At 42.6% G+C, this 26,009-nt stretch overlaps 1 protein-coding gene across 2 annotated transcripts in view; it reads right to left on the bottom strand.

Moving 5' to 3' along the window:
- The window catches only part of GNAS (GNAS complex locus), a 147,787-nt gene that overhangs the window by 78,037 nt on the left and 43,741 nt on the right, over positions 1 to 26,009 (bottom strand). The window contains exons 1-2 of one of the 2 annotated variants that reach the window (XM_032198140.1): positions 15,631 to 15,819; positions 11,728 to 11,800 (exon numbers count right to left, since the gene is read on the bottom strand). In XM_032198140.1, the coding sequence (XP_032054031.1) occupies positions 11,728 to 11,800; positions 15,631 to 15,769 (212 nt within the window). In that variant the 5' untranslated portion in view covers positions 15,770 to 15,819. Of the gene's footprint in view, positions 1 to 11,727; positions 11,801 to 15,630; positions 15,820 to 26,009 lie in introns of those variants that run through there. The other variant, XM_032198139.1, reaches the window with a different exon arrangement.

The raw sequence follows: 26,009 nt of genomic DNA, 5'->3' as shown, positions 1-26,009 counted from the left end.
GCATTGCAGCATTATCAAGTAATAGAAGACCTAAGCACAATCTATCATACTTCTTGTTTGGAAGGCCTTCTAGGTGATAAATATTTTAATGAAATTCAATACACTGTAGGTGCATCAGCATGAAGTGAATGGATGGTGATGTCTATGTATCAGCAAACACATGAACAAAAATATTCCAAAACCTTTCAGTTAATTTGCAGTCCAACTAGATAGAAACACTTAAAGTCAATATAGGTCAGAAAAATAAATCCATATACCAAACTACCTCCAGTCCTCTTGGGACTAAACTCTGCCCTGTGCTCTGTGAAGCATAAACATAATTGTACTTCACTCACTGAAAGGAAAAAAAAAAAATTCTTTATTTAATAATCTTGTGATTATTAAGAAGTGCTTTCAAAATTTAAAAAAAAAAAAAAACAACACTGCTTGAGCCCTAAATATTATTAGCTTTTTCAGAACATCAGCTCCGAACTTGCCACTCCCCATTTCCTTCTCTCATAACTCTCTTCATTCATGTCATCAGACAGCATCTTATTTTCAGCAACAACTACTCACTTTTTTTTCTTTTTTTTTTTAATGCTGCTGGATGTGCAGAACTACTGTTGAGGTTGCTTGGCAACTAGTGAGATGCATCAGAGAGATAAGGTCCAGAATGAATGGAATTGAAGAGAACTATATTTGGTTTCATTAAGAGATACTAATGCACTCAAACCGTACCAATTTGAATTTTCCACAATAAGGTGAAATTTTGCTATTTCTTTCAAAACACAGAGTCTCACTAAATCCATTAAGCCAGCTCCTCAGGGACATCTATGTCTGCCTATATGGAAGATGACTTTTACCTGTGTGAGGGGCTTGGTACAGCAAGGAACACTGACATATAGTAATAACATTTGGGAAACTTTTAGCCCAGAGAGGATAACTGCATATTTCAGACTGCCTTTCAGTGTACCAAAGGCAGCAGTGCTTCTCCATATACTTTAAAATCAAGTTGAAATTTCAAATGAAACAATTTTGACCTGAAGGTCCCAATTTTTTCCGTGCTATGCACAAGTAACGAGCAAGAAATTAGATGATACTGAGCACCCAAGACTCCTACAATGGCAGAAAACCAATTAGAAAAAGTAGGCCCAAAGGAGGTCAAAAAAGCTTTATGCAGCAGGCAGTGGAAATACCCCAAATACACAATTCCTAGTGAAAGAGTTTCTTTCTTATCTCAAACTCTTCAATGAATTTTCTCTGGATCACGTGATCTTCCAACATCACCTCTGATCCCGTCTGATCTTTGATAGGCTTTGTGTTTTCCAAGGCCAAAACAGCCACCAGGAGCAGGCACACTTGTGGCAGAAAAGCTGCATCTCCATACACTGGACATAAACTGATATAAGTCAGTTTAAAAATACTGACTTATGTTTCTCTAAGAGAGCTCAAGCAAAGCTTTCTCATCCAAACAAATTATTTCAATTAATGTATCTCTACTGATAAGGAGCTAAATCTCACTCTTACCTTTTTTTTTTTTTTTTTTTTTTTTTTTGGTATCTTTCTCACATAGCAGTACTTCTACATGTAAATGAAATCACGTATAAACATCCTGCTTATGAACCCTGTACAATTCCTGGGGTCCGCCTTTTAAACCCTCCCCAGTAGTTCTACATCCTTCATAAAGTACAGACATAGGATATACCGTTTTAATAACATTCTTATCAGTGTTGAGGTCCACTTTATTACTCATGCTTCACTTTTCCCTTTTTTATACATCCAAGCCTACATTTGTCTTTTTGCCACAAGAAAGCAAACTCCCCTAACTAACTAATTGACTTCCAAGGCCTTTTCCAATTTTACAGATACAATCTACATTCTGACTCCTGTGAGACTGTCTTGCATTCAGCTGTATTAAAACAAATTTATGAAGTACAACTTTTAAACATGTTATTCAGATCACCCTATAAAGAGTAACCTGACCTTCCCAGTGTTAACTACAGCCACTTTGCAGGGAGGGGTTTTAGACTGAATCAGACCAACAATCTAAGGAATGACTTTATATACTTAACCAGTAGTTCCCTGGAGGCTTTCCAAGCAGTGGTCCCCCTCACTGCCTCTACTAACCACCGTGCTGAGATCTATCAGTAAGCCAGCTTTTAAATTGCTCTAATATATACATTGGTAATTCCACACAATTAATTTTTTAAAATTAAAATATAATGTGATCGCGCCAAATGGCAGAAAAAAAAAGCACTGATATCAAACAAGTTGATTTTAATCAATCGGATCTATCACCTTCCTGAAGAGGCAGAGGTCGATTCAACATCTCACTAGGTATACAGCTATGCTACTAATGACATTCTCCCTATACACCCTGGTTGTAAGAAACCATCATAATTTAAAGAAAAAAACAGTAAACCTGCCCATAGTTGATACCAAGCATTTATGTACTCTCTTACTTCAAGGAACAGAACCACTTCCCTTTTTCTAAGAATTATAAAGAATTTAACAGTAGTGTTTCCCATAGTTTCTTGCACAGTTCCTTTGGGATTCTTGTCCATTATTTATTCTTGTTTTGAAAATTTCTATATTCTAACAGATGCTCCTGATACTTGCCTTTGTCACAAATTCTAAAACTTCCTTTTCTATTTTCAGCATTGCATAGGATGGATACATCCTCCTTTTTTGTTTGTAAGGAGGAAAACATTTTTGCCCTCTCTACATAACTATGCATCATTTTACTTTCTGCATTCAGTAATAAACCTGTGTTCAAACAAACTATTAGAAGTAAAACTTTTCATATTGTTTTCATATTGTCCTATGGGTTTTTTCCAAAACCATCAGAAGGGAACCTACGATTTAGAGGTCTCAGTTGGTTCCAGCTAACTCCAGAGAGAAGTAATGTACGATTTGACATGTAAAACTTTATTCTAAGACCAAATTGGTATAACATTCCTTTTCTGTCTAAGGGAGATAAACCTATGTAGGCCTCACTTTTGTAAAAATAATATGTGCATATTAAATGTTACATATGGACATCATCTAACACTGTCACTTGCATCTACTTCCCCTTCTCCTTCCCTGCTACCCTCCCTCTCTCAGACAACTCTAGGTTTCTGAAGTCTGAAAAAAATGTGGAAAAAACAGCTAACTAGTACACTGCCTTTTTTTTTTTTTGGTAAAAGATCCTAGGTTTGTACAAAATAATCAGAAATGCTTTAGCAAACTCAGTCTTTTTTTTTTATACTCTCTTCTAGCACTTTACGTTTTAATGCTAGCAAAAAGATATTGAGGTAACAGGACACTATGAAGTTCTCCCGTGATAAACATAAGGAAAGTAAACATATGATTGCATAAGATGCAATTACATAAAATGAAGACTGTCCAATTAGGTGAAGGCAAAACAGAGGCAGTACGGGGCATCCTGAATTCCCAATGGCTCCCTGAAACTAGAGTCTAGTGACATAGCTCACTCCCAGTTTCAATTCAAAAAAACTAAATGGCAAAATAATTACGCTTGCTATTTTTATGTACATGATTGTATTATCTCCAGTTATAAACTGTATTTTTATCTATAACGTTCAGTTAAGCAGAACGTGTTCCTCTGAGTAACTATTTTGAAACAGTATTAAGCATTTTTACATACCAGAAGTAAGAAGTTGCATCTAATTTACAGGCATATATTGCAGTAGGCTTCAAAACCACTACTGAAAATTTAATAACTTCCTACTCCATAGAAATTTAACAACAACAACAAAAAAATCCCATAAAGCAGATCTTCCAGTAAGTTGCATAACAAGGCTGCCATAAATTACAATGAAACAAAATAGCAAAAACATTTAACTTAAAATCCTTACTGACACTGACCTCCGAAAGTGCAGGTGAGGACAGCGGATGGGGGGCTGGCTCTTCCCGAGCTGCCCGCAGCCTGGGGCTGGTGCAGCCGCCTGCAGCAGGGTGTTACTGGCACCCTGAGAGCCCCTCGTACTTCGGGGAGCGTTTCTTCTCCCCCTTTTCTCATCCATTTAATGAGAAAAACATTTCCTCAGCTTCGCGCTGTGCGTAGTTTTTTCTCATGAAAAATACAGTGCTGCTGTTATATTCTCATTTCAGAGAACTAAAACGATGAAGTAAAATGTACAAAATATTTTTTTTCAGCAAATGTCTATGTCCTTGTGATAATGATCTTTTCCTTATTAAAAAAAAAATTAAAAAAAATTCCCACTGTAAGCTTTCACCTTTATCTTAAATGGTCTTAAACCATGAAAGCAATACAATATATTCAAAGCCATGCCAATCACTGTTACGCAATTAAAATTCTTGAAATGAAAGTTTTAATTTTTCCACAGCAATGACAGTAACTCAAATTTAGCTAGCATATTTATTTTTAAGTTAAGTTACCAGGGTTCAAAACAGATATTCCCCGGTTTGGTGTATTTACTGTTCTTAGTGTCCCACTACACATTTTTTTGCCTAATAAAAAATAAAAATTAAAAACCAAACAAGATACGAGCAAGGTGTCCTTTCTCATTACAAAGTTGAGGAGGAAACCTGCTTCGCTAATACTGGCTTCCTTTCAGCATTTCGTGTAACATAAATGTTAGTATTAATTAGAAATAATCATAGTAAAGCAGAATTATAATATCTTAACCTGAAGGAAACAAAACGGTATCTACGCACATAGAGCTGCAGACAAGCCTGGAGTATTTAAATCACAGTGATTAAGACGGCAATAGGAAATCCCTCAGCTAGCTGTTAAGTTGCCATTCAAGGCTAGATGTAACACCTACTGGGACTGCAGCGCACCTCAGAAGGAAATACTGCACACCTCTGCCTGCTCCATTAGTTCAGCACTCCTGGGAGGCTAGAAGGGTGCAGCTGGGAGAGATGATTATTTTCTGGTGCCTTAACTAAAAAGACAAGTGAACACAATGACTTATTAAACAGCCCTTTGGAGAATATAGTCAGCAACAAGTAGCTAATAGACACTGTCACAAGCCTTCTCATACTTCTGTAATAACAAACATCTTAAAACAGAACGCCTCATCGTGACATTCCCCTACTACATTCCTAAAAAAGCAGGTAATTTTGTCCCTTAGCTGTCAAGGGCGTACCTTGATGCATTGTTTTTTCTACGTAACCAAGCTCTTCCGTAAATAATTCTAATTAACTATTTGTTTACATTACAGTACACTTGTAGAAATAACGTTTAAAAGCTGGTGCTACACCTGCACTATTTTCTAAATACTCTTGAATCTCAATTTCTTAGTAAATCTAATTGTCAGATAGAGGGCATATTATTTTTGATACTTAAGGATTAAAGTTACAGAAAAAAAATCCCTCATCAGTGGAAATTCCTTCATTTCAACTTGAGAGCTTTGAACAACCATGGTTGGGGTGAACAACTTACGTATCTCAGTTCTTCATCAGAGATGAGACTTGGGCAGCTCTAATATACAAATGCACGATGCATGCCTGCTGGATTATACTTCAGACTATTAGCTATGTCTGCCTTCATCTAGCACTCTGGAAGGACGTTTACAAAATCGTAGCAGAAGTGTTTTTTAGCTGTTTTCTCTCAGTCCCTCTGACACAGTTGTCCAATTTCAACCAGGTTTGACAGAGTTGCTGTTGCAGAAATTAATTTCCCATAGTGGAAATCAGAGGCTGAGTAGAGGAGAGACCAAAATTAGAGCTCCAACAAAGGAAAGCAGGACGAGTGCATGCAGTTCTAAACGAGCCACAGCACATGCTGACTTCCGTCCAGGTAGCAGAAAACAGAAAAAAAATAAAAAGAATATAAAGGACAGGATGATCCAAGAGTATTTAAGGACCAGTGTTGCAGAGAACATCAGGGACATAGATTAGAACAAGGACTGTATCAGTTGGAGAAAACAGGAGATACCATGACAGCTACGGTACCACAGGGAGAACTGCTGACTGCGACTATTGCAGAAAAGATTTGGGAGAAACAGAACATGTTATAGAAATCAGACTGAGCTCAGAGCCCACTACCCACAGAACAGTTTATTTTCTGCTTTGAAGAGGTTGAAGAGAAACTGCAAGCTTTGTAAACAGCCAATGGAGGGGTTACTTTATTTTTTTAAACCAAAACTAATGGGTAAAATCCCACAGCTACCATCAAAAGTCAAATTCTCCCAGATCCATTCACAATGTTTCCCACTTAGTTAAGTCCTAAACTCTCTTCTTTCTCTTTTGCTTCTCAGATTACATCACCCATGCTTATTCCACTCTTCATACTCATTACTGTCCAAACTCACTAAAACCAACTATATGGCTCTCTACGCTACGTTGATAGCTGCCCATGCATATTTAAAAAGTTTTTGTCAAATCTAAACCTCAAAACAAATAAAGCCACTGCTGTATTTTTGGCCAGTCCCTTTACATGCCAAATCATGTATGAAGGATTCAGTTCTTAATTATAGTATTTACTCACTGTTGGTACAGTCTTGACTTTTGACAAAACTCACTCACACAACTGTGTCAGTTCTTAGGACAAGACCTAAAATAGACTGAACTACATATCCTCCGCCCCTCTCTGCCCACACCTTAACGTTACGGTCCGTAGCACAAATTTCTATCAAAACCAGTAACTACTCATTCAGCTGGACCAGAACTTTGCGTGGTCTGGGCAGACGTGTACACACAACTTTTCCAGCACGGTGACACCCCATCTGGGTCCTGGAGCAGGAGCTGAGAATGGAATGCTCTCTGACTCAAATCTGCAGAAGCCTCCTGACATCCATTGTGATGCAAAAAAAAAAATACATACCAAGCCTCCTCCCAGTTTTTCAGTGATACTCAAACAAACAAAAAAAATACATATTTTTTATTGCTAGTAGGGTTAAAATACAGTAAAGTCTGTTTCTTGGCAAGAAACTGATGTGACTACTCTAAAAACATAGTATTGGTACACAAATCTAAATGAACTGTAAAAATAGGGCAACAATGCTCGTGTATACAAACTAACATTAGCCATTAGGAGGAAATTCATTATTTTAAAAGACTTAATTATAAATATTATATATTTTTTCTCAATCATAACATTAACTTCCCTTCTTTAAATTCACACACACAAAATGACTAAAGCTAGAAAACAAAACACAGAGTCAGATAGAAAAAGAGCAAACTTACTAAGATAGGAATCATTTCAGTCACAAAGAGATTAATAAAAGACCAATCTCCCTAGTTAATGTCATTTACTGGTTTATGTGACATAAGAATACTGCAGTTCATTTTTTAGTGGAACAGCTGTATACAGAAAAGATTTGAAAGCATCAATGTCTACCTTTCCTTCCTCACCAAACTATTGAATATATGTGAAAAAGAATAAAAAAAAATCCAAAACTTTAAGAGTTGACTTCTTTACTTAATTTTGGTTCTAAGACAAAATAATTGTTAACAGCACGTGAGAAAAGCAAATATATTTGTCATCCAATTCTTGAAAATAAAGTTATTGAGTTTTGACTCTACCATCACCGTTAACGGATTTCATAAATACACAAACTCCTGTTCAGCAGTTCACAGTACCAGTTTATGAAATAAGGTCATCATCATACATCATCATTTGGGAAACTGAGGCTCAGAATAGTTATTTGAAGTCCCCTAAAACCTCAAGACTTCCTGAATCCTAAATACTATCCAAACTTATTAATCACAAAGGCATATTCCCCTTATTTATCTCCATAGTGAATTTCGTAAGTTGCATTTCAACAATTTATTTCTATCTAAATATTTCTGTTTGTCCCAGTTTTTCCCATGACACTTCAGAATTGTCTATTACCCTTGCTGATTTCCCACTTTCTAAAATCATGCATGACAATGATGCTCTATCTTTAGAGCCTGTCAGCCAAACCCACAGTGATCACAGAGGGGAAAGACGACCAAAACAACAACAAAAAAGTCAGTGAAAGGCCATCATCTTAGAAGCAAAGAGCCCTACTCCCCAGATAACACAGAAAAGAGGTTTTTCTTTCCTCTCTTCAACCTGAATTATGCATTTACACTAATTTCACCAACTACATTGTTTACTCCTCCTGCCTTCCCTCTTCCATTATTAATCCTTTCTGGTTCATATAGATTAGCACCTGAACTTCTGCACAGTCAAAAAGAGAAGATTTTAGCTCCACCTTTTCAGTGGATGATAACAAAACGCGGTACGCGACAGCAGAGACCTATCCCTCTGGAACAGCCTCATGAAAAGACAGCTGAAGTGCTGAGGAGGGAGGGAAGGAAAGGAAGGGAAGTCACAGGCTTCCTGCTATTACAAGCCAAATTTAAACCCTTTCTACATCACAAGGGGCCCTGTTGCTGGCAGTAACACAAAGAGTAGAAAAATTGGTTGATACGGCATCTTCATCATGCTTAAAAGGCAGCTCTTCTATGTGAAAGATTAGGCACACCAGAAGAATAATACTTGGAAGCACGCTCCTGTCCTTTACGAAATTGCTGCAGGAATACGTCAGTCAACAGCGAGCCCAACTTCAGCTGTTCTGCGAGTGCTGCAAGTGGGCAAAGCCCTTCCAGAACTCCTTCAACGTGTGCTGTAGACCACACCTTGCTTCTCCAATATTCTGCCTTGCTCACCAGTGCCACAGTGCTCCTACCTGCCACGCGCCACCCTCAGAACAGGCACAGAAGAAATATTTCTGTCTCTAACCCAATTACAGTTTATAAAAGGAACATTTTTTAAAAAAACAGCCTTTACTGTAGTTAACTTACCTAAAACTTTAACCACCTTAAATTCACCTTAGCATTGTTAACTATTAAGCATATTAATTATCTGGAACACTCGATTCCATACATTTCCTTGAATAACTAATTAGCTAAAGTGATCAAGGACTGGAATCCCAAAGGAAATTCCTCTGGTTTTGTAGAACTACATAGATTTCGCCTTGCTCAATGCTACAACTCTACACAAGGCCAATTAACATAAATGCATATGACAACTGTCCCTTCATCTATTTACAGGCAGAATCTTAAGAAAACAAATAAGAAGTCCCCACACTCACTAAAGGAAGCTAGTGCATTTAGCACTGGATATCCTGTGCAGTCACCAGAAATTAAGAGTATTTGAAGAAATACTGAATTATTTTTATTCAGTTTATTCACTGAAGAAAAACTTTTGATTCTCTTGCTTTTAGCACATTGGACATCCTTCACAGCAGGTATCCTCTTGCTGCTTCAAAGACCAATTATCACAGGACAACCAAATCAAAGGTAAACAAGTTTTGGATAGGACTTTAAACTAGATTTCTTTCAAGCCACACGATGAAGCCACATCAACAGGAATAATTCAAAACTACATTTATATACATGGACACTAACACTGAAGACCATTTTCACCTCCAGCATACTGGCCTTTACAACCTCTCTGCTGTTACCACCACATCAAGTGTGGTGTTGTATGAAAGCATATTTAATGTTTCTATCAAAGGTCCTAGAATATAAAAGAAGTAATGCTTCACTTTTCTTACCCTTCCAAAAAAAAATCTACGCTCTCTCTCACATTAGCTAAGTCCCACATTATTTTTCCAGTGCATAAATAGGGAAGAAACGGAAGGAATCAGGAGGGAAAAAAAAAAAAAAAAAAACAAAAAAAGATATCAGGGAAAGCCAGACAGCATAGCAACAGTTAGTTACTTTGAAGAAAAATGCCAGTTATTTAAGGACTAATGTGTCTTGCAAGAACTTCGAAACACTGAAAGACAGCCCTCTCCTTCTATGTAAAGAGTATGTTATGATCTACTGATCTACTGTTTTTGGCAACGAGAACCAAAAAGTAGACTAATTACAACTTGTGTATTTTATATTTACCGCCTCTTAATTTTGATTATAATATATCTGAATGTTCCTGAATATATACTACCCACAAAGGCCTCTGCAAGACAATACACCGCAGGGTGGACAACCTGTGGCTCCTGAGCTGTGTGCAGCTCCCCAGCAGTTCAAGCGTGGCTCCCATACTGGGGTATGCTACGTGATTGGCAGCAGGGCTGTGCTGGCATAGGGGCTGCAAGGTAATCCAAATCCCTTGCTATGAGAAGGCAGAAGCCAGCAGAGGCTGCTGAGGCCAAATTTGCCATGTTGCCCTGGAATCCAGCTGCACGTTCAGCCCAGCCCAAACCTCCAACCCAGAAGCGACATACTCGAGGAATGCAATGCTGCTGCTAATCCCAGAGACTGTCCCAGTCCCTCCCCAGCTCTGCAGGCTATGTACAATGGGCCCCTGGGATCCCAGCCACACAGATTTTGGTATGCAGCTTGCAGAGTTGGGAAAGTTATCCACCGACGGAATATAACTTTCATTAAACACCAGCATCACCTCTTTAACAGCAGCTGCATACTTAGAAAACTTAGAACTGTGCTGGTTAAATTGATTGGTATTTTTAAAGGTGCCAAGGATCCCTGACGTCCACTTTTATTGATGAATGCTTTACTTACCACCAGATTTTGAGAGATGCTATATCAAAGTCGACTCATGCAAATCTTTTAAGTCATGCAAGTCTTTTAAGAGGTCTTTATTAGCGAGAGCAGCCAAAAAATGAAGACTACTCGCAAGTACCAGGACGTCAGACCAGGCACTTATGAAAAGGAGTTGTCCTAAAAAAGAAAATATTCCCTAGAAAGAGGAGCTTAAAAACACGTAGCACACAATGTAGTTTATTATGAATCAGCCTGAAGTTTCTTCCAAACAGATTCTGTACCTTATCATGAACTAGTGTTTAGGGATTAGGAAGTATTGTTGAGGCTCCTTAGCTAAACATTTAGCGCAGAATTAACTACTGAAAGACTAGTGAAAGCTTAATCTTCCCAAAGAGACGAGAGACACAAAATAAATTACACTGACTAGAAAGTAGAAAATGCTAGTACAAAAATACTGTTTGAGGACAAGAAAGACAAAAATAGTCATACCATCTAGAAAAGTTACACAAAGAAAATAAACTCTGAAATATCAACACCTTAATTCAGTTAGAATTACTTTAGCATGTTTCGGTACACACACACATGAAGATGCTTGTAAGCAAAAGCTAACATCCAGGAAATCTCTTCCCACTCCCTAGCAAAGTTAGACAAGAAGTTAGCAAACAAATCTTTCATAGACAAAGAACAGGTTTCCATTTTTCTTATATTAATGCCAATCCCCTCCTCACAACTATCAAAAATCTAAACAGATTTTAAGCATAAAAAGAAAAAATTTTAGAAGCATGTTTTATCACAGACATCTGAACAAGCAAACAGAAAACAAGATCTGACCAGTTACCCTAGAAATTCACAGTACTGCCTCATTTTGTGAAGATACAGGAACAAAAGCCCTACTTGCTCTAAATAAAGAAAACTGCATTCATTTTGTGCACTAACAGGAGACAAGTTCACAGCAGTATGAATCAATCTACTATAGCAGAGGTAAATCAGTGTCAGCCATGTTGTGAAAGAAACTGCAGTTTAAAGAAAAAATCAAAACACAAAACTTAAGCTATAATCAAATCAGCCACGCTGAACCTTGATACAAACCAGTTTATACCATTAGCTCTTACTTATTATTGGTGTTTGACTTCTTCAAGTTAATGTCTATTAATCTTATCTAAAACTACACATCCAAATTCTAGAGACCATGACATAGTAGCAAGAAGAAAATATACCAAGATATAAAGCAGAACGACTATTGTGTGGTACACAGAGCTATGGTGAGGTGTAAAGTGAAAAAGAAACAAATGCACTTACTCAGCATTAAATCCATTCACATGCAAGATCCTCATCTGTTTGACTATTGTGCTTTTACCGGATTCACCAGCACCTAGAAAATGAAAGTAAATCAAATTCAGAAGGAAGCATGAGTGATGAAGGGACATCATTTTTTCTTCAGGGTAAAAATCGAGAAAGTTGGTTTTCTCGGTGCAAGAGTGAAAAGTGAAAGAAAAAGAAATAATTGCCACTGGAAACTTCAGTTGTAGCTAAAAATAAATGCCCAGCTCAAGTCATGTGTCAGATCTGAATCTTGGATCATTTCACTGTCCATTTTTCCAGTGTCAACGTTAAAAGCAGATTGCTATGTCTGGAAGGAAAAAGGAAAACTTCAACATTTTATAGGGGACAAGATAGGAAACATCAAAATCTTCTTGCCTCGTCACCACTATATGATGGAGAGAAAGACTGCCTGAAGTCTGTATTCAACAGAAGCATTTTTGTTAGACCCTTAAAATGTTTTATGTTTGACTGCAGTCATCACCTCCCAATCATGAAGACCGTAACTTAAATCACACAGAATAAGATAAATGGCTACTCACATCTGAAAAAGAAAGGCATCTTCTTTACGCCTCCACCCGCAAAGCTACAGAAGTCTCCTTCTCTAATCCATGTCTTGTACGCAACCTCCCACCCCCTCTACATGCCCTAAATCAATCACATACCCAACGAGACGCTAAGACCACTTTGCATGGCTGCATGCTCCAAATTGCTCCCCACAGCTCTCCTCTAATTTCCTCATTACACCTGAAGTACAAAAATGAAAATTAAAAAAAAAAATAAAAAATACTCTCCTCTCTTTTCCATAAGTAGACGTATTCTATTTCTGCCATGCTGCACGGATGCCAATGCACAGGGCAAGTAACTCATCTGCCTATAGTACCCATTTCTCCACGCACACTGAAAAGATCTGAACAGCAGCATTTCATTGAGCTGCTCCACGCTGCCAGATAGCTTTCTATATAAAGCAAACATATTTTTGTAAGAGTAGTATCAAAACCTGGTAGAATTTACAAAGATTCTTCTCTGCATCTCCTGGCTTCTCGTTTATTCTTCTCGTTACCCTATGTCTCAACAACAGACACGTATGTCGGAGGCAGAATGGGCACAGAGGTACAGTTTGTATTTATAGGATGCCAGGCCTCTGCTAGCACACACTGACAGCACAAGCCTCCATTTTGAGCCTCGTGTTCAAAATTGTGTTTTAGCAGTTATATTTCAAAGTTCATTTTCTGACAGATGCATTCCTCTCTGCTTTCTCCGTTCTTTTCTTTCTCCCTCATGGATTCTTAACAGTCCTGCTCTTCTCTCCATAAAACCTGTTTGCATGTTTTGCCACCGTAATACCAGAACGTTACTCCTTTTTCCTCTCCTTGCTGACTGATGTTTATAAGCACACAGAGAGCAGTTTTTGTCTACAACTCTTTATGCAAGCACCATTTCCCCTTAAACTACTGTTATAATGCGCATACTCTGTCTCTTCCTCTCCCCTTCAGGCATACTGCACCATGCAATAACGACAGGCTAAAAACTAATCAAGAATGAGTATCCCCAGTTAAATGAGAGACTGGGTCCACCCCACAACTACTAATTATTGAGGAATAGTAGTACATGCTATCTAAATATTTCTATTAATAATAACATTTCAGACGTAACTTTAAATTATGCCTTTTAACCAAAAGCATCAGAAGCCAAAATCTTTACGTTACATGGTCCAAAAGGGGGGAGATTGCTTTTGCTACAAATGCCCATAGCTTGGCATTGACATACCTGGGTTCTTTGGATCAGATGTTAACATCAGTGAACCAAAATTAAGTATTACTACTAAATTTCTGAATAAATCTATTTCTATAATTGGCAGCTTATTATGGCGCTATTCTTGCAAACAACTATGCATACATTTAACTTCACCACCAAGGATAGTTCCATTAATTTCAGTGAGACTACTCACAGCAGAAGAGGCAAGCACGGATACCAGGCGTGGGGCCTGCAAAGTGTTATAAACCCGCTAGAATATTTAGCAGCTCTTCTTTCGTGTTATCTGAACACGACGTGAAAATATTAAGACTGCTTTGCACCTTCAAAGCATTTTTTTCCATTCCACGTGTCTCATAACGCCAGTAAACGCAACATAATAGGGACGCGAGCTCTTTCACTTTTTACAAGTAAGTCTGTTACAGAGTGCCCGCGATTCTTGCAGCCACTGTCAGAAACTGCAGCAGCTGAACTATCACATTAACACACACATGCAGATGATCTTACAGCCAGCACTAAACATCTGCAGAATTTTATTTACAAGTATCTGAACTATTTTTTTAGTCAGCAGAACTAAAGAAAATAAAGAGCGATTTCACTTTAGCCCATCAGGTTTCTGTCTTACAGAAGTAACCAACGTGATGACGAATTGTTTCTATGCATCTAGGCAATGTTCAGCCTCAAATCCCACAGTGTGAGAGTCCCCGAGACCCGAAGCCCAAGTTATCCTGTTCAAAGACTTCTGCTGGAACACCGACGGACTTTTTAGCCTTGCAGGTGCTGCTATAGCTCTAGTTACTTCTCCATTTACATTAAACCTCCTTCTTCCAGAGAGCAATTAAAAGATTTTACCGGTGACAGGACGTGCCTAAATTCACATCCTTCAAGAATTCTTTTTTCCTTCAGCGTTGTCTCGCAGCAGAAGTGAGTCAGTTCACCGAGGCCTAGCCTCCCCTGCACACTGCAAATCCCGCACACCGCTCACCAGCAGTCCCTCCGAGCGACCGAAACAGCCAAGATCCCGTAACTGCATCTGATTTGGAAACGCTCCCCCAAAACCAGCCCACCAGATGTTTTCCTGCTCCCTGTTTGACACCGGTTTTGAACCTTCCCCTTTCCAATTCCCAGGCTGTATTTCCACGGGCACCCCCCCCAGAGGGGCAGGAGGGCAGGTAGCCGAGCTGCCACCGGGACACCCCACGAAGGCTGCGATCACCCCGGGCGTTCTCATTAATTAAGGGCTCTCCAAAACGACCCCGAGCAGCCCACCGGGGGGGGGGGGGGAACGAGCCCGTACCCTCGGCCAGGCCGGCACAGCCGCTCTCGGCCCCGAGCCCCGCTTCCCTCCGGGACTGCCACCCTCCCTCCGTCCCCCGCAAGGATTCCCCGGCTTCCTTCCTCCCTTCCTCCTCCTCCTCCTCCTCTCCCCTGCCTTCCAGCGCCCTTCTCGGCACCTCGCTCCCCGCGGGCAGCCCCGGGCCTGCCGAGCGAGCGCCGCCGCGGCCGCCCCAACCTCCGCGCCCCGGGCAGGCCCCGCGGCGGGCGGGCAGGCGGGCGGCCGCCCTTCCCTTCCCTTCCCTTCCTTTTTCCCTTCCCTTTTCCCTTCCCTTCCCTTCCCTGCCGCCCGGGCCCGCCGCCCCTGTCAGCGCCCTGCCCTGTTTCTCTCCCAGGTTCCCCTCGGGCCCGCCGCTCCCGCTTCTCCCCGCTTTTTCCCCCCTCCCTCTTTCCCCATCGCCTCCCCGGCATCCCCGCCGCCCTCCTCACGCCGCGGCCCGCCCCGGCCTGCAGCCCTCAGCCCCGCAGCCTTCCCCCCGCTACCTGCCCTCCCGGCCCCGGCTGCCGCCCCACACCTTCCCCCCGACCCCCGCCACGGCCCCCAGCAGGCCGAGGAGCCCCGCGGGCTCCCCCTTTCCTCAGCGCCCACCCCGGTGCGGGTGAGCGCAGGGGGGCTCCCGGAGCCCCCCCCACCCTCCTCCGCCTTGGCACGGCTGGGCCCGGCGGCCCCACGACTCTCCCCCCCCCCGGCCTCGCCGTGGCCGGGCAGGGGGCCGGTGAGCGGCCCCGCCGCCCTCCCCCGTCCCCCCCTCTCCGTGTCCGGGGAAGGAGCCGTCCCCCCGGCCCCCTTACCCAGCAGGAGGAGCCGGTGCGTGGCCCGATAGACCTGCTTGTCCTTCTGCAGCTGCTTCTCGATTTTCTTGTTGGCCTCCCGCTGCGCCTTCTCCTCGTTGCGCTGATCCTCCGTCTTGCTGTTCCCTAAACAGCCCATCTTGGGCAGGGGGAGGCAGGGGGACGCGGGGCGAGGGGACGGGAGGCGGCCGGGGCTGCCGGGGGGAGGGAGGGAGGGAGGCACTCTCCCGGGCTCCCTTCTTCTTCCTCCTCCTCCTCCTCCTCCTCCTCCTCCTCCTCCCCCCCTACTCGCTGCTGTGGCGGCCGCTGCCCAGAGCCAGAGACATGGAGAGAGCCGAGCCCGGAGCCGGCCAAGGGGGGGCCGATGGCGATGACTTTGCTGCCGCTCCGCCGGGCCTCCTCCTCCTCCTCGTCCTCCTCCTCCTCCTCCTCCTCCCCGGCAGCTGCAGCTGCTTCTCCTCCTCCCCGCCCCCCCGCGCCGATCCCCTCAGCGCACCTTTCCCCGGGGGGGCCCCGCTGCGGAGCGATCCGCGGGGATCTCCGCGCCCCCGGCCGGGCCGCCGGGCTCCGTCAGGCGGAACAGAAATCACCCCCCCGCGCCGCACGCACGGGGAAAAAATCCAGCTTCGGTGCCACCCCCGAAAAAAAAATAATATTAAAAAAAAATAAAATAATAATAATAATCCTCTTTAGATCCAAGGCACGGGCTCCAGGCGCGGAAAACCTCCCCGGAGCCTCGGCAGGGAGGATCGGGAATCGTCTCTTCGCCTCTCCCCCGAGCGGGTCACGCCAGCCCCGGTCCCCTTCCCTCGCCGGGCGCCGGAGCCTCCTCGCCCTGCTGCCGCCGGGGGGTTCCGATCCAAGCCCCCCCTCTTTTTTTCCTTTTTTTTTTTTTTTTTTTCCTCCTTGCTGCTGCTTATTTTTCACATGAGGTTTCCAGGCTGCTGAATCCTCTTGGCTTCCTCCAGCAAACAGCGAGGGGGGGGGGGAGAGAAGGGAAAAAATAAAAAAAAAAATCCCGTTTCGTCTCTCCCCCGAGCAAAAAGCTGTCCCCTTCACGGGAGGAGGATTTTTTCCTGCCTTATTTTTCCTTCTCCCTCTTGCATTTCTCCTGGCTCTCTCTCTCTCTTTTTTTTTTTCCTTTTTTTTTTTTTTTTTCTTCCCCCTATTGAGCCGCACGGAGCGCGGCGGGGTGGGGCGAGCAGGCCCACACTGCACCCTGGGAGCGGAGCCGCTCACATGACGGCCCGCGTCAGCCCGCGCCGCCGCCGGCGCCCTCTTCGAACCGGCCCCGGGACCCCCGGGACCCCCGGCCCCAGCCCCGGGCCCCCCCGAGCCCCCCGCCGCCCCTCGGCCCGGTGCCTCCCGCAGGGCCGCGGCCGCAGCCCCCGGGGGCTCCGCCGCCGACTCGCGGCGCTCAGAGGCCCCGGCCCCCCTCAGGCTCCTTCGGATGGGGTTTTTCGGGAGCAGGGAGGCCCGGGGAAGTTTTTTTGGGGTTGTTTTTAATGGAGAAGTGCCCGAGGGGGGTGCTTGATGTTACAGCAGAATGGTTCCTGCGCTGAATGCTTGTATCTGTGCGCCTTCACACGGACACGCTTGCTCTGGGGGTCAGCCTCGGAACATCTGCCCAGCTCCCTAAAGGAGGCTCCTGGGGGAGCCGAGGTGCGGGAATGGCTTTTTACCGATTTGGGCCTTTCTGAGCAAATTTCCCTACCCCCCTAGCGCTGGGCAGCGGCCCCGTACCCAGCTCCAGCCACCGCCGGGTGGTGCCCCCTTCAGGGCCGGCCCCGGTGCGGGACAGGCACAGGAGCCCTAAATCAGCCTAGGAGAACCAGCACGGCACAACTCGCGTGCAACTGCTTCTACCCCTGGTTTTACAGGCTGTTTACATCCTTACTGTTCTCTAAAATACGTTTTGAAACCTCACAAAAATTGCACGGTAGTTCTCCTGCAGAAGCTTTTCACCTATGCTTGAAAAATAAAGATTAGTGCTTTGCTCTCCCTAAAATACACAGCTAGTTTTCTCACACCCCCCCCCCTTACATTAATATCCTTTACATAAATAATTTATTCTCATTTGCAGCATTCAATTATCCACAATGCCATTCCCACGAACACACCTTCTTACGTCACCCGTTACTATATTTAGAACCACCTACAGTAAAATAATTATGTGAATAGAGCAAACAACTAGAAGGGCACGTTTAGTGTCACCACATACAACTGTTTAGTCGCCCTTGCTGAAAGAGGAGTGGACAACAAGGGAAACAGGGAACTCCATCGCCAACCCTCAGCCTTCGAGGATTTGTTGGGGCTTTCCGTGTAATTTTAAATGCCAGGACTTTGGGGCACACACAGCCTAAGAGGTCTGGAGACTCTGATCGACTTCTCCGAATGTTGTTTTACACCAAGGTAGTTTTCAAAGGCCTTAAAGAAACTTGGCTCAGCGAAGCCCCAGCTAACCTGAAGCAAAGATTTTAATAAATCCTTGTATCTTTTATAGGTCTTTTATTTACTTGTGTTGTTTCCATGTAATATTTATTACTAAAATATATTTTAACTGCGGCGTTTACAAGGTATAAAGGAATCAATAAAGCAGAATTCAGACTGAAAGTTATAAAACCTCACCACTTTTTTATGGTAGCAGGTATGAAGAGAATGCAGAACTGCCAGTATCTGCCACCTCTCGCAGCAGGGAGAATCTGCCCCAGCCTCCAGGCTGTGCTTCCCTCCATGTCACCAGCTGTGGGGGAAGGGAGCAGATCTCAGGCTTCAAACAGTTCACAAAGGAATCCACAAACAAGATAAAAATTATTGCTGGAGGTGCACAAACGGCTAAAATCTCCACAAGAGGCGAGCAGAGCTAGCTTAGGAAAGGGGGAGCAGTAGATGTGCTGAAGCATCCACCAACAACCGAGTCGCTGTAATGTTGCTGCCAGTGTCCTGCAGTGTACAGATCCCTGTCCGAGCAGAAAACAGGTCTGGGTCTGCAAGGTCGGCCTCTAACAGCCGTCAGCCACCGTGCTGTGTGCTGCCCTCCTGGTATATCTGTGCCCATGTCTTTTTAGGTGAACAAAGCACGAGGTAGTTGAACAAGGAAGACACACGGCTGAGTTACAACACTCCCTTTTGCTTACGATGGAATGGAGAATTAGCTCGGTATATTTCAAGTGTTATTCAAGGGTGAAAGGGATAAAAGCTGAAATAAACAACAAAAAAAATCCTCACAAATTCTTAAACATGTCAACAGACTTTTTTGTCTTACTGAAACATGGTAAGACACAAGACATAAGACACTTCTGAAGAAACTGAAGTCTCAGGAACAGGAAAATAGAAAGAAATTTATGTCAGTATGGCAATAGTGCCTAAATAATAAAAATCCAACTATTTGAGGGTTGACAATATTTAAGAGTGTATTGAAGGACACCTCTGCATGCTAGGCAGAAATGTTTTCCAAAAATGCAAGATAACATGCATGTGGACATGGATGAAAGAAACATTGGAAGATTTATGTCTACTGATTCAGTCTGCACTATTTAAATTCATGAGATATCAGACTTTACACCTATAAAATTGTACACATTGCACACTTACAGATGAAATCTAGATTCTCTGATAATCTTTTGGTGTCTAAATAGAACAGCAGGCAGCCTCAGCTTCTTTTGCAGATTTTTTTTTTTCCCAGTCTAAAGTAAATGCAAAGACTCCAAGACACGAACATGCATCTAGTTTATGGCTTTCACAAGTCAATCAATGTAACAACCAACAACAACAACCAGGGAGTTTAGTTGTGTGAAACAATATTCTCAAAGTGGGTAACATTTTATGGAATATTTATGGGGGCAAGTTTCATACATCCATAATCCACTTTATTCTATTTGATAACTTTACTTACTGTATTTTTAGTCTGATTGGCCTTACTTCTACATCCTAATGAAAATCATCAGATCTCTTTTTTATTTTTTATTTTTTTTTTTTTAAAGGAATTTCAGTGCAATTCATTCCTGCATTCTCCCTCTACAGCTTTCACCACAAAAACTATTCTCTGGCATCAGAGACTGAGGGAAGATTTGCAACAATAGCCTGATCCTGTAAATAAAGTTATTCTCTTCAGTTGTGCAGTCCCACTGAGTGCATAATTTATGCAGACTTTGCTCTTCCAAGCGAGGACAACTATACAGCTTGATTTACAAATGGTTAGAACAATTCAGATATAAAGTAAAACTAGACTATCAATGACAGAACAAGTGAGAGAAAAGTACATGATCCATTAAGCTTCTCCCTGCCCTGCAAACACAAACTTCTGTCCTTTTAAGATTTCCATACAATACACATAGGTGTAACAAAAATACTTTTTCCCGTTTTAATAATTTCCCCTTATATTTGACAGACCATTGCATATAGCCATGTAAATGCATTTTCTTTGTAGTAGTCTCCCTTACAGTTCATGAGGAGATGAGGAAATTACAGTTCAAGTAAGAGATGAGGAAATTCACAAACATTGGCTTGAAACTGTAGATGCAACAGTTGTTCTTGGAGTTATTTATTTATAATTTTCTTAACAGAGATTATGATACTGCTGAAAAAAGGCTTTTGACAAACAGGCTTCATGCCTTTCCGTTCTTTTTTTTTTTTTTTTTCCTAACTAAATGGATAAAACTTTGAGCTTACAACCCTGATGAAGCACCACTGTTAGCCCCAGTGGATCAGAGCTAGCTCTGAGTTCACTGGTCACCCTTTGTTTTCACAGGCGATTGTTAGCTGCAGATCAGGACGTCCATCTTACAACACAGAAGCCCCCCAAACCCTCCAGGATGACAAAACCCCTTATCACCTATTGCAAACAATTCACATTTGTTAGGAAGTCGAAGGTACCGAGCACTTTGCATGCCCCAGCCTACAGAAGAAAGAAACAGTTAATTACTTTTCACGCAGGACAGTTGCACGGCTCCTTACCGGATCACGCTGTCCGCAGTTAACATGACCTCATAAACTTTTGGCTGTGAACTGCGGGGGTGGAGTTGTGACCAAACCAGTGTGCTCATTTGGAAGGGAAGATAGAGACTACATCACGCTTGAGCATCCCTTAGCAACCAGAGTCAAATGGCAATGCAGCTTTTGAGGAGGCTGTCAGCCTTCACTGCTACTGGAATAGCCTGTGTTGCAGTTCCTGCCACAGCAGAGAAGACAACATTTCTGGCTCAAAAAGTAAGAGCAGCAGTGGTGATTTAACCATACAATTTCCTTTGTTTCCATTTATAGGGTACAGCTTATTTTCAGCAAGCCCTTTTTACTGGGAGGATACAGAGCTCAGTTAATCTGGGGAACACGTGAAACAAATGGCTCTCAGAGCAACACTTGATCTGCTACTTTAAACTCTTTCCACGTGAAAACCCAGACTGTAAACTTTGTAACCATACTCTGCCTGATATCAGGATTTACCTATGAAGGGCTAGGTGAGTGTGAAAAATAAATAAATAGTAATAATAATAATTAAAAAAAAAAGAAAAAAGAAAAGAAAAAAAAAAAAGGAAAAACACTCTCCAATTTAAAGCCATCAAGCAGGGGGGTCAGTGTACAGCAAACTTTGCAGCACTTCACTACTAATCTCGAAGTGCAGCTATGGCATGCATCTGAGTTACCTCCTCCACCCAGAACTCACACCCACAAGCCTGTTCCCCTCCTAAGATTTTGGGTCAGAGCTGCTAATCATGTTAAGGTGAAGTCTCAAGAGGAAGATAGTTTAATCTATTTTTCACTGAGCATTTGCAACCCTGTAATTCAGCTGAACATACACCATTGTAGAATAATGTCTACTCACTTTTTGTTGTTGTTTGTTTGTTTGTTTAATGTATCTGTTCTTCCCCACTTTGTGATTTATTTGAAATTCATTATCTTTGCATATCTTTGTAAGAAATGAAGATTTTAGAGTAGTTAGTTTTTTTGTTTTGTTTTGTTTTTTGTCCTCTTCCTAAGGTTTTCAAGGGATTTAAAGTACTGGGAAAAAATAAACAATCATTGAATTTATATTAGAAAGGTGCTGAAAAAGTTCCCCCTGTGCAAAGCACCTTTGAGGCTTACAGTCTTTTGCAGAAATAAGAAATAGCTGTGATTTTTTGTACGCAGCCTGCACTTTTGCTGCAATTTTTTTGTGCATTTTTGCTGTCCTACATATTCACAGTGCTGTGGCTGGGCAGCTCTAGCAGGCTTCCTTCTTTTAAAAGTAGGCATTATCTCTGGGACAGATGGACTCTTTCAGTTAAAGGACATTTTTTAGTAGCACACGCTGTATATTGATACTTCTCTGCTTTGAAGTCTCTTTATATTTTTAGCTTTAGAAATGCAGAGCTGTGGGCCTTCATCGTAGGCCACAGAAGTGACTGCTACTCGAGTGTCAGACCTATCAATCTCAATGCATTTAATCCCCAGGAAACTTGTCTTTTAGTTAGTCTCGTATGAGGATTAATTTAGGATATGGTTTAGACTTGGATCCATTTTTTTTTAATCTGCTTTGAAGACCAGAAGTGGCCCCGTGGCCCCTTGCACCGAATCGGGCCTGCTGCTAATGCCTTCCTTAGAAGGAGGCATCCTCCACGAGCTATCGGCCTGCAAAATCCTTTGGACTCTTGGAAGAACAAAACTTGGTGATAAAAAGGGAGACAGTTTCAAAGTCTCCACATTACCCTTTGACCTGCTGAACAAGGAACCCTTGAGTAATCCCAAACCCATTTAAAGGAGAAACAAACAAATTAAAGCCAAACAATAATCTAAAAAGGAAAATCAAAGCAAACAGATTGGAGTTGGAGCAAGAATTCAACGTGGCTTTTTTTTTTTTTCATTTGTTCCTTCTGCAGTGACCAGAAAAAAAATCACTTCAAAAAGTATTAATAGGTAAACAAGATTGGAAATTAAGCCGTTATCAATCAAACCCAGGGAGGGCAAACCAGGGTCATCAAGCAGAACGACAAGTTTGTCTGTCATATGGGAAAGAGCGAGTCTATCTGAATGCAATAAAACGAGCATTGTCAGGAAGAAATTAATGCACCACTAATGTATTCAATAAAGAACAAACACAAAACATTTAAGTACAGATACTCCAAAACAAACAGAATGAAAACGAGATACTTCCCTCTCTGGCAAAGAAGAAGAATGTTTCCATACAGAAATTCTAAACTTGAGAGGGATTTTTGTTTTGTTTTTAAATAAAAACAAGCCCAGAGTCTACTAATAGAATTAACCGAGACCTTCCTTTAAACCAAAGAAAAAAAAACTTGCCTCCCTCCTCTCACTTCGAAGCTTTTTCTGAGAAATATTAAAAGGGACTTTAAGGAACTCATGGGATTATGGAAATAAAACACTGAGTAATAGCTTTTCACCTACTAGCTTTTCTTATTTTCTAACAGTTTTTTTTTTTTTCATGATATTCCTTCTCACTACTCATGCATTCTGCACCGTACTTTGTAAAGAAAAAAAAAAAAACACAAACAACTCTTATGTAACAAAAGTACAAGCACATCCTAGCTCTCCGCATAACACATATGGAATGCTGATTACAAAAAAAAAAAAATTTGGAACATCTCGTTTCTGAGATTTAGTTTCAATATTTGTCAAAATTCACGCCAGACCTACCCCTGACTGCAAACTTCTTTTGTTTTTTTTTTTTTTATTCTGTTTTCATTCTGTTTTAATTCTTCTGTTAATTATTCTGTTTTAATTCTTGCCATGTTTGGGTCACAAAGCCCACAGAAGTAGCAGGGGCTGATGTTTTCTAAATACCAGGTTCCAGCTAGCTCCTGCAAGGAAGCAACAAGCTCCCGAGTCTTTCCTCTGCCGTGGAGGTTAGCAGAGAGCAGGGAGGCTCCTGGCTTCGCCTCCCCAGCACACGCAGCAGCGTGAGCATGCTGCGCCAAGCAGTCCTGGCACTGAGCGCTTGTCCCAGTCGCACAGGGTGGGCGCGGGGGGCTGAGCACAAGCCAGGAGGAGCCGGAGCCCAGCCTGCTCCGCTCGCCCACTGCACCGGTGTTGCTGCTTACTGACACTGCATTCTCATTTTATGGAGCATAACAGGAAGGGGAATAAGAGGATTGTTAAAATAGTTTTTGTTAAGTTGTCACACAGGTTTTAATGCGCTGTAAACATTCCTCTCTTTTACTTTTTTTTTTTTTTTTTTTTAATAAAACGACGCTCAGGTTTTCACACTCAAAATGATTTTATATTTTAGTGGTAGCAAATCGCAGTACTCTCAATACCAGGAGCCATTATTAGAGATGATCTGCAAGGAATAACTGAACTGTGATTTTGCTCCTCCTTCTCTGCACTGCTAAAGGCCTGAAAGTGTTCCCTTTCAAAAAGAGTATTTTCTCCCATCTTTTTTCTTTACATGGAAAAATGTTAAGCCTAGATCCTAAAATTACATACAGGCAGAATTATAGAATAGGGGTCTTTTGTACCCTATTTTTCCTGGAAGAATCTGTCTGTCTGGCAAAGTAACAGCATCATTACTTCTTAAGTGCCTTGATGTTAAATTAGAGAGTGCCCCACATACCCTAGGGCAGTTGCAGAATTTAGACCCTTTCCCAATGCTCTAAGTAAGTCTTTCTGGTGTGTTTTTTTTTCTTTTTTTTTTTTTCTTTTTTTTCCCCTTCGATTTCAGCAACATATACAAAACAATCGTCTCAAAGCCTTTAGGTGTGCAATGGAAGATTCCCCTTGTCTTTGCATCTCATACACCAGCCAGGAGCAAGTACGTCCCTCACTAGGGCTGTGGGAACCAGGCAGGAGTCCGGCTCTGGACCCTGCTCCAGCCCCAGGCTGGCTCAGAACCTGTGGCCCAACATAGGGACTTTGCCTCTGCCATGTTAAAACCAGCAGAGGTGCAGGATTGTGCCCTCTGATGGACCCAGCACAGGGTATGTCTTCAGCATTCCTTCCCTTCTGTCTGAACACAGTGTCTGAATTAACTCTGCTCACAGGCCTGCTCGAGAGCTCATAGAAGCCAACAAAACTGTCCATGGGAAAGAGGTGAGCTCTGGGATTAAGCAGCGGAAGAGGATCCAGGAGACCTGATCTAACATGGGACGCACGATCCAGCACAGCCACTGATCCATGCATGACCTCGGACAAGCCACTTCCCCCTTCTGTGCCTCTTTTTCCAACTATCTTTTATCTGCCTTTGTCACATAGGTTGTAAGCTGCTTGCTTCCAATGTGTCTGCACAGAACCGAGAACCAAGGGACCCTGATCTCACTTCTGGCCTTTAAGTCCTCCTGTTACATATTTCATCATAAAATAATTATTCAGAAAGGAAGCAATTTTAATAGTCTGTCTTCTTTTTATTAACACCTATTTTAACTCAGACATCCTCAGGAACATTAAATGAAGACGTAGTCTCTCTTATAACACAGCTTTTCTGAAATGAAAATGCTACGAAAGCTGCTAGTATTCTTTTGAGTCCTTCTGCCCCAGGCCCTCCAGCAAAGTCGGGGAAAGCCAGAACCAGCATGCTTTCTACATTCAAAGTATCACACAAAGATACTTTTTATTTTGAAAATTTTTTGTTAAAATGCCTGCACAGTTTTCAGTCTTTCTTCATACCCCACAAAGTATCAAACAGGGCAGAAACCCAATGGTGTGCTCTTTCGCAGGTCGCCTCCAGGTTTGCTTTATGCTCTTCGGTGTTACAATAACGAATTTGTTTTTCCATTGCTCTGTACATGCTCTCTTGTCTGACTAAGAGTGACCTATTCGCTTCTGAAGCAATCGGCTTTTTTACAGCTTCGTCTCCACTGTGTAAACAGCAAGCGCGTCGCACAGCTGAGCCCCGTTCTGACTCAAAGGAACACGCAGGGTGCCAGCCCCGAGCCATACAGCCTCTGTGAACCTGGCCTGTGCGACCACAGTGCTGCACATGGACACCCCCAACTTCGCTCAGTGGGATCACTGCGACGTTTTGTAGCACTTAGATAGAACTTCACCCTGCCCTCAAAGCGGCCGAGGAGATGGGATTTGTGCTAGGGACGCTGCACGGGGCAGGGAACATGATGGCTTTACACCACTGTTGGCCCCCACAATTTGCAGTGCTCTGGCAAAGCTGCTCTGCCAAAACATGCCCAGGAACCCTAAGCCCCGGATGGGCACCAGGGGTGCCGGGGTGCACCCTTAACGCCCTGCCGGCCCAACGCGGCCTGGTGCGGGGAGCAAGGCCGAGCCCTCCTGGCACCCACGGCCCCGGCTGGAGGCAGGGCCCTCCCGCATGGCTGAATTTCACACCCTATATATAAAATACACAGCCATACATTTATCCTCAAACATTCTGTGAATCGGTGTTACTGAGGGATATACTAACTCCATACATATGAGCCTTAAGGAAGATTTGTCCA

The sequence above is a fragment of the Aythya fuligula genome, chromosome 16 (genome assembly GCF_009819795.1).
Source record: "Aythya fuligula isolate bAytFul2 chromosome 16, bAytFul2.pri, whole genome shotgun sequence".
Taxonomy (NCBI): Eukaryota; Metazoa; Chordata; class Aves; order Anseriformes; family Anatidae; genus Aythya; species Aythya fuligula.
The sequence above is the reverse complement of the archived record's forward strand: the minus strand, read 5'-3'. Positions and strand labels throughout refer to the sequence as shown.